This window comes from Phyllobates terribilis, unplaced genomic scaffold (assembly GCF_046119375.1).
Source record: "Phyllobates terribilis strain yellow unplaced genomic scaffold, ASM4611937v1 Scaffold_6__1_contigs__length_29720123, whole genome shotgun sequence".
NCBI lineage: Eukaryota > Metazoa > Chordata > Amphibia > Anura > Dendrobatidae > Phyllobates > Phyllobates terribilis.
Window position 1 is genome coordinate 28277775 of NW_027362766.1, and position 9981 is coordinate 28287755.

Sequence of the window (9981 nt, forward strand, 5' to 3'; positions counted from 1 at the left end):
CTTGACTCCAAATTCTCCTTAACGTGTGCTCCAGCATGTAAATCACCGGAATAGTCATGCTGATAATGGCATCGTCAGCACTAAACATCTTCGTCGCAGGCTATACGTCAGAACGTATTGCACTAGGGCTTGTCGGTGCTGCCACAGTCGCTGCAACATGTGCAGAGTTGAATTCCACTGTGTCGGCACATCGCATTTCAGCCAGTGAAATGGCAGGCCCAGCGACTTCTGTAGAGATGTAAGTCGCTGAGCTGCAGGATGCGAATGGCGGAAGTGAGCACACAGCGACCGTGCTCTCTGCAGAAGACCATCTAGTCCGGGATAGTGGGCTAAAAATTGCTGGACAACCAGGTTCAACACGTGAGCCATACAAGGCACGTGTGTGACATTGCCCCGGCGAAGGGCCGCACCCAGGTTTACAGCATTGTCACACACGGCCTTCCCTGGTTGCAGGTCCAGTGGAGACTACCATTCATGAAACTGGTTCTCCAGAGCTGACCACAACTCCTCAGCTGTGTGACTCACATTTCCTAGACATTTCAAAGTAAAATCCGCCTGATGACGTTGAGCCCTGCTGCCAGCATAGTAAGGAGGTGTGCAGGATTCCTTCTGCGCAGTTAGAAAGCGGGTGGCATTACCAGACAGGCTTTGGGTGCAGGTGGAGGACCGAGAGGAGGTTGAGGAGGCAGAAGCAGTGGAGGAACTTCGAGAGAAAGAGGATTGACGCACAACTCGTGGGGATGGCAAGACTTGGACAGCAGCCCCTCGTCCTGCTGTCACCATAGTTACCCAGTGCCCAGTCAGCGACATGTAACGCCCCTGTCCATGCCTACTCGTCGAAGTGTCTGTGGTGAAATGCACCCTGTCACACACAGAGTTTTTCAAAGAAGCGGTGATGTTGTGCGCGACATGCTGGTGGAGCGCAGGCACACCTTTCTTTGAGAAGTAGTGCCAACTGGGCATCTGGTACTGGGGCACTGCGACGGACATAAGGTCTCGAAAATCCTCTGTGTCAACCAGGCGGAAAGGCAGCATTTCTGTTGCCAAGAGCTTGCAGATGGTGAAATTCAACCTCTTAGCTTTCTCATGGCTAGGAGGAAATGGTCTTTTACTTGTCCACATTTGAGGGACCGAGGGCTGGCTGTTGTGCTTAGACGGGGTAGAGTAGGGTGTCCCCGGCAAACTGACGGTCTGTGAGAAAGATGCAGGTGGACATGTTAGGTTACCTTAATCCAAAGGTGGTGCTCTCGATGTCGGAGAGCGCTCAACACCAGATGGTGCTTCCACTTCCAAATAAAATGATGACCTGCCAATCACGCTGGCTGTTGCGGGTAAAGAGGTGGCAGGTCTGCGTCCCAAAACATGTGTGACTGCTATCCCCCCAGTCACAGAGGATGAAGAGGCCGCGGATGCACAAGATGGGGCAGACGGTGGTTGGTCCGGCCCGCTAGGCCGCATTGTAGCACAGTGAGCTTCCCACTGCAACTTATGCTTCATATCCATTTGACGGTTCATGCATGAAGTACTCAAACTATGGATTTTTTGGTCTCTACTTAGCTTTTGGTGACAAATGTTACAGATAACACGAGTTGGGTCATCCTTATCGATCTGAAAAATTGCCCAGGCTATGCAAGGCTTAGAGCCCATGTGACCTGAAGAGCCACCACGACTTGTGGTCAGAGGCACAGTTGTGTTTGAGGATGCAGTTGTTGACGTGCTTCCAGTACTATGTCTCTGTCCAGGAAGGCGCAACCTAACCTCGTCATCACTAGCATCCTCCTTCACCTCCTCTGCTGAACTCATCGACTGGCTGACTGTGGGTTGACAGTAAGTGGGATCTGCAACCTCGTCATCATCACCCTGTGTGTTCTCACATACGTCGTCCTCAGAGCCAACCTCTTCCTGCCCTGACCGAAAAGTCAAGTTGTCGCTCCAATCAGGTATTTGAGTCTCATCATCGTCTTCATCATTGTCTCCACCAACAGGAGTTACAGTTTGGGAACGAGTGTCTACATTATGCTCAGAACTTTCTTAATCTGGTCCTGGATCCGACTCATAAAGATTCTGGGCATCAGTGCAGATCATTTCCTCGTCTGGATTCACAGAAGCTCTTGAGCAGACCTCTGATTCCCAGGCTATAGTATGAGTAAACAGTTCTGCAGACTCAACCATCTGTGCTACCCCATACTCAGACGGGCAGCTGGAGACTTGGGAGCTGTGAGGAAGCAAGTGCGATTGGGGTGACACATCTGAGGACTGGAGTATTTGTGATGTTGAAGTTGAGGTGGAGGAGAGGCCACTTAAAGGAGCACTTGATATCCATTGAAGCACCTGCTGTTTTTGCGCCTCACCTGGAATTTGTAGCGATGGGCGTGGCCGTAAGAAAGGGATCGGATCACATTGTTCACGAAAAGAAGTAGACATCTTAGTTTGGCTGGAAGATGGTCTTTCTTCTGCAGATGTTACTGTTGCTTTAACACCACCCCACGGACACAACCTTTTTTTTCCCTTCCCAAAACGATATTCCCCTTTCCAACAGCAGCAGGCCTTTTGTCACTCATTTTGATGGTTAACTAATTGACAACTCTGTAGTTGTTTGCGCAAAAAACGATGGATGGAAACCGAGCAGAGCTGAGTGGCCAAACTGTGGTACTAGCCCAAAAGGATTGGCTGGGTTAGAAGCAGTAAAACAATTTTATTATATACACAGGTGGTGGAGCTTGGTATAGATGGCCTAATAGAATGAGTACCACACACTGCTACAGGCCCAAAATTATTTTCCCGGCTAGATGCAGCTAAAAATTATTATTAATTTCAAAGCTGGTGGAGCTTGGTATAGATGGCCTCATACAATGAGTACCACACACTGCTATTATGCCCAAAATTATTTTCCGGGCTAGATGCAGCTACAAATTATTCTTAATTTCCAAGCTGGTGGAGCTTAGTATAGATGGCCTAATACAATGAGTACCACACACTGCTACAGGACCAAATTTATTTTCCGGCCTAGATGCAGCTAAAAATTTTAATTGATTTCAAAGCTGGTGGAGCTTGGTATAGATGGCCTAATACAATGAGTTTCAGACACTGCTACTATGCCCAAAATTTTTTTCCGGGCTAGATGCAGCTAAAAATTATTATTAATTTCAAAGCTGGTGGAGCTTAGTACAGATGTCCTAATAGAATGAGTACCACACACTGCTACAGACCCAAAATTATTTTCTGGGCTAGATGCAGCTAAAAATTATTATTAATTTCAAAGCTGGTGGAGCTTAGTATAGATGGCCTAATAGATTGAGTACCACGCACTGCTACAGGCCCAAAATTATTTTCCGGGCTAGATGCAGCTAAAAATTATTATTAGTTTCAAAGCTGGTGGAGCTTGGTATAGATGGCCTAATAGAATGAGTACCACACACTGCTACTATGTCCAAAATTATTTTCCGGGCTGGATGCAGCTAAAAATTATTATTAATTTCAAAGCTGGTGGAGCTTGGTATAGATGGCCTAATAGATTGAGTACCACACACTGCTACAGGCCCAAAATTATTTTCCGGGCTACATGCAGCTAAAAATTATTATTAATTTCAAAGCTGGTGGAGCTTAGTATAGATGGCCTAATACAATGAGTACCGCACACTGCTACAGGCCCAAAATTATTTTCTGGGCTAGATGCAGCTAAAAATTATTATTAATTTCAAAGCTGGTGGAGCTTGGTATAGATGGCCTTTTACAATGAGTAACACACACTGCTGCTGTGCCCAAAAGGTTTTACTTGGCTATGTGCAGTAAAAAATTCGTATTACGTACACAGATGGTGTAGCTTGCAACACAGATAGGCTACTCCACTGACTAACACACACTGTAAGAGGCCAAAAAGGATTTGCTTAGCTAGATTTAGCCAAATGCTGTGAAAAACACTTGCACAGCACTTAGACAGACCTGCCTGGCAAAAAGTCCTAGAAAATACTGTAACCTAGCCGTCAAAAGGGCTGCAATTACAACTAGTCCCTACTCCCAACCTATCTGTCTATTTAAGAGCAATTTCGCTTGCAATTCACACAGTTAGAAAGTATAGCGCACACAGCAGCAGTGGTGCCGTCCAACACTCAGCTGCAGCAGTGAGAAAATGGTGGCGACGGGGAAAATGGCTGGGTCTTATAGGGCAAGGACATGTGACATACACAGCCAATGACACATGCCCTTGCTTGTGTGAAAAAAAGCACTTCTCTGCGTGTGTGCGCTGCTGATATGCTGACAGACTGCACCTTCCCACTTTAAATGCGGGAAAGAAAAAAAAAATGGAGATCTTCTTTATTTCTGCAGAGATCCATCCCCTGACCCTACCCCCGCCCACTGTACTCTCAAACTATGTATTAACATTGATTAACAGAATTACTGTGTATGAATCCAGTTACGATTTTGGTGCATGAACAGTTATCGAACATAACCTCGAACAGCCGGATTTTTTTCAAATCGTTCATGTTCATCTAACGGCTCGAACACCGCCCAAGGCAGCTCGAATTTGAGATTGGCGAACAGTTCGAGTCGAACACCGCTCATCTCTACTCAGGAGGTCTCGCGTTTGGCAGTAACTCGGTGTTGCAATGTTCTTTACTAAGCTGTTACTGAATAGTAACTGCTCTATTGATGTTATTATTCAGTTGCATCTTAGCAAAATACGTTGCAGTGCTGGGTTTGGTTTAAAGAAACACAATTTTAAATATTTTGCTCTTTCTCAACCAGGAAGGTAGCATAGGATTATGGAATCCTGCTTTGCATTGCAGGATCTCACAATCAAGAAGTTAGGACCCTACTTTTGCTAGAAAGTCAGATCTTTTAGAGGGACAGCTGAGACCTCTTTTGTTATTTAGAATATTTACCATTCTTAGGCTGTCTGTTTTTTTCCTATATGAAAAGGGCAGCCTCAGCCTGGTGAAAGGTACTCTAAGTGGTTTTATCTTGCAAGTAATTGCCCTCTTATTTGTCCGATTCTGCAATGAACATCTACATTTTTCTTTATTGAGTTGAAAATGTGCAGCCTCTTTAATGCACGTATCTTCCATTGGACAGTTGTGATTGTGACATAAATCCTTTGTGGATTTACAGGTTCATGCATAGCTGGCAAATGTACAGCAGCTTCACCCTGTGTAATTAGGATTGCCAGGCAGCATTAATGGAGCCATCCTTTGATAGGTCTGCAGCTGTTGAGTACAGATAAGCCCTTATCATGGCTCTCTTGATGTGTTTCTTCAATTATGCAATATTTCAGAACTCAGGGAAATAAACAGCCATATTTCATATTTGAATATACCGTTGTATTCATTAAAATCATTGGGTTGTCTATGCGATGTATGGATGTGACAAATTCTCCAAGACTAAAAATGCTCTTTACTACTGATTTCCACTGGGGCTTGATGAGGCACATAGATTTGCCCCTTTTTATTAGACCAAAATCATCTAATATGTTAAAATATCAGACAACTCATAAATCATGAATTTTTATGTTTTTAAATTTTGTTAACTATTTATAACAATATTTTAATTAACTTTTGCCCATCTGAAAGACAGTTTGAATTTCCTTTATAAGTCATTTTTGTTTGCATTTACTTATCGTTTACTTTCATAATGACATCTAGTATGATTAAGATTGAAATAAACTTGTCTAGAAAATGTAGGTACTACACCTTTTGCTTTTCAAATTTGCAAATTTCCTTTTAAGTGTTTTAGGCAATAAGAAAAATGTTAAAAAATGATATAAGATCAATAGCAAAGGACGTAAATAAAATCACACAATTGCAAGTGTATAAGCAAGCTGTGCTTTACACTGTCATAAACATAAACTTTTTGAGACATAATTATCAATTCAAAATGTTACATGTATGCTATTGTTTTTTTATGGTTGTCTATAATAGGATGAATTTGGTGCCGGGAATAAAAACCGCGCTCCTCCGTGGTGAAGAAATTTGACGAGAGATTGTATATAATTAACAATCTTGTAGTTTATTACTGAAAGCTACGATTACTATGCGTTTCGTGGACGTCCCGTCCACTTCCTCAGGTATATAGCTGTCAACAAAATGCATAGTAATTGTAGCTTTCAGTAATAAACTACAAGATTGTTAATTATATACAATCTCTCGTCAAATTTCTTCACCACGGAGAAGCGCGTTTTTTTTTTCCCGGCACCAACTTCATCTTATTATAGACACCTTACAAGATCCCTAGGGATTCTGTGCAGGCTTCAGCTCTTCGCTAAAAATACTTACATGAGTTGTGCATTACACAACTCATTAAGGTGAGCACATTTTCTTTTACCTACTTGGTTGTGGTTGGATAATAGCGCTATTGTGCCCCTATCTCTCTACTTATTGTTTTTTTTTATGATAGTTCAAAGTAGGAGCTAGGCCTCCTTATATTGGTATATTCAGTAGTCAAAAATGTAAATGCAGTTGCCAAGTAGAAGTGCATGTTAGCATTCCTCTTGTCTGTATATCTTCATTTCGTACTCCATTTCTACAGTTATATGAAAAAGTTTGGGCACCCCTATTATTCTTAAGCTTAATGTTTTATAAAAATTGGTGTTTTTGCAACAGCTATTTCAGTTTGATATATGTAATAACTGTTGGATACAGTAATGTTTCTGCCTTGAAATGAGGTTTATTGTACTAACAGAAAATGTGCAATCTGCATTCAAACAAAATTTGACAGGTGCATAAGTATGAGCACCTCACCAGAAAAGTGACATTAATATTTAGTAGATCCTCCGTTTGCAAAAATAACAGCCTCTAGTCGCTTCCTGTAGCTTTTAATGAGTTCCTGGATCCTTGATGAAGGTATTTTTGACCATTCCTCTTTACAAAACAATTCCAGTTCAGTTAAGTTTGATCGTCGCCGAGCATGGACAGCCTCTTCAAATGATCCCACAGATGTTCAATGATATTCAGGTCTGGGGACTGGGATGGCCATTCCAGAACATTGTAATTGTTCCTCTGCATGAATGCCTGAGTAGATTTGGAGCGGTGTTTTGGATCATTGTCTTGCTGAAAGATCCATCCACTGCGTAACTTCAACTTTATCACTGATTCTTGAACACTATTGCCAAGAATCTGCTGATACTGAGTGGAATCCATGCGTCCCTCAACTTTAACAAGATTCCCAGTGCCGGCATTGACCACACAGCCCCAAAGCATGATGGAACCTCCACTAAATTTTACTGTGGGTAGCAAGTGTTTTTCTTGGAATGCTGTGTTTTTTTGCCACCATGCATAACGCCTTTTTGTGTGACCAAACAACTCAATCTTGGTTTCATCAGTCCACAGGACCTTCTTCCAAAAAGAAATTGGCTTCTTCCAATGTGCTTTTGCATACCTCAGCCGACTCTGTTTGTGGCGTGCTTGCAGAAACGGCTTCTTTCGCATCACTCTCCCATACAGCTTCTCCTTGTGCAAAGTGCGTTGTATAGTTGACCGATGCACAGTGACACCATCTGCAGCAAGTTGATGCTGCAGCTCTCTGGAGGTGGTCTGAGGATTGTCCTTGACTGATCTCACCATTCTTCTTCTCTGCCTTTCTGATGTTTTTCTTGTCCTGACACTTCTGGCCTTAACAAGAACTGTCCCTATGTTCTTCCATTTCCTTACTATGTTCCTCACAGTGGAAACTGACAGGTTAAATCTCTGAGACAGCTTTTTGTATCCTTCCACTGAACAACTATGTTGAATAATCTTTGTTTTCAGATAATTTGACAGTTGTTTTGAGGAGCCCATGATGCCACTCTTCAGAGGAGATTCAAACAGGAGAACAACTTGCAAGTGGCCACTTTAAGTAGCTTTTCTCATGATTGCATACACCTGGCTATAAAGTTCAAAGCTCAATGAGGTTACAAAACCAAAAAAAGTGCTTTAGTAAGTCAGTAAAAAGTAGGCAGGAGTATTTGAAACAAGAAAATGATAAGGGTGCCCATACTTATGCACCGGTCAAATTTTGTTTGAATGCAGATTGCACATTTTCTGTTAGCACAATAAACCTCATTTCAAGGCAGAAACATTACTGTGTCCAACAGTTATTACATATATCAAACTGAAATAGCTGTTGCAAAAACACCAATTTTTATAAAACATTAAGCTTAAGATTAATAGGGGTGCCCAAACTTTTTCATATGATTGTATAGTGTCCTATAAAGAGTGAAAGTTCAAGTATTGACGGTAATTTTTTCTACTTTTTTTAAAAAAATGTAAGTATTTAAAAATTCCAATGAAAATGCAAATTTCTACTTAAGTTATTCCTATTAAATAAAAAAGCAAAGAAAAAACTCTTCTTATGGTCAAAAAGACAAATTGTTTACAACTATTTTCTTCATGGCTTTCTTCATATCTCTGTTCCTTAGCGTATATATTATTGGATTTAAGGCCGGAGTTACAACAGTGAATAGAACGGCAGCTGCTCGATCTTGATCTAAAGAGTCTTGTGTTGACGGTCGAATATAGGTAAAAATAGCTGTTCCATAAAGCAAAAAGACAATAATAAGATGGGCGCTACAAGTGGAGAATGCACGCTTACGACCTTCAGATGTTCTTATCTTCAGGAGGAATTTGATGATAAAAACATATGAGAGAAGAGTAAGTAGTAGAGTCGTTGTGGCCAATGTTCCTGTAACTCTTGTGAGAAGTTTGAGATTGAGGGAAGTATCGGTACAGGCCAATTTAAGCACTGGTTTAATATCACAGAAAAAATGTTTAACCAAATTTGGTCCACAAAATGGTAGCTTTGCTGTCATCACTGTGTGTAATAGAGAATGAAAATATCCAGTAATCCAAGAGCTGAATGACAAACACCGACAAACTCTAGTATTCATGATTGTAGAGTAAAGCAACGGATTACCAATGGCAACATATCGATCATATGACATTGCTGTTAGGAGCATCACTTCCGTGCTTCCCAAAAAATGGAAGAAATGCACCTGGGAAATGCATCCAGCAAAGGAGATGGTCTTTTCCGAGGCCAAAAAATCTCTTAGCATCCTAGGAACAGCCACTGAAGAAAAGCAGATGTCCAGAAAAGACAAATGCCACAAAAAGTAATACATGGGAGAATGGAGGTTGGTATCTATAACAGTGATAATCATAATTGAGAGGTTACCTATCAAATTGATTATGTAAAACATCAAGAAAAATATAAAGAAAATCACTTGAAGCTTTCTTAGATCAGTCAACCCAAGTAAGGCAAATTCAGAAATGGAGGTGTAATTTGACAATTCCATTACAGTGTTTAGGTGGGATACTACTGGAAGAAAAAAAAATGTCATAGAACTCAATCAGATTTTTCACATGTATACAGTGGTGCTTGAAAATTAGTGAATCCTTCAGAATTTCACATATTTCTGCACAATTGTCAAGTGCATCAGGTTTTCACACAAGTACTAAACCAAATCAAGCAAATGAGTCAAAATTATTAGACTTTGTCATTCTGTCATTGAAGCATAAGTTTGTAAACCTCTAGGATTAACAGATAATTTGAATTTGAAATTAGAGTCTGGTGTTTTTAATCAATGTGATGATAATCGAGTGTCATCAAATGATCTGTTTTATTTAACGAATAAAGTTTGATCTTCACAACACATGTTTGTATTAGTGTAGCAAGCAAAGGAGATTTATGAAGACCTCATAAGAAGAGTCATCAATGATCACCAGGAAGGAAAAAGTTACAAAACTATCTCTAAAGAGTAGGACTTCACCAATCCATAGCTTGACAGATTGTGCACAGATTAGGGAAGTTCAAGACCATAATTAACATTTGTAAGAGTCTCACAAAGAGACCTCGAGGTCACAAGAGTACCTAAGAAACATCTAAGCAACTAAAGTCCTCTCTCACATTAGCTAATGTTAATGTTCACGAGTCCGACATTATACAAACATGAACTACGCAAGGTATGAAAATATGCAATATTCCATTTGTTGGATAAAGGACATCCTAAACTTT

General features: G+C 41.0%; 1 protein-coding gene across 1 annotated transcript; it reads right to left on the reverse strand.

Annotated features, from left to right (window-relative positions):
• Positions 1-8326: 8326 nt before the first annotated feature.
• Positions 8327-9262, reverse strand: LOC141152610 (olfactory receptor 12D1-like). The gene has a single exon (XM_073637162.1). The coding sequence runs from the start codon at positions 9260-9262 to the stop codon at positions 8327-8329; it is 936 nt and encodes a 311-aa protein (XP_073493263.1).
• Positions 9263-9981: the final 719 nt, after the last annotated feature.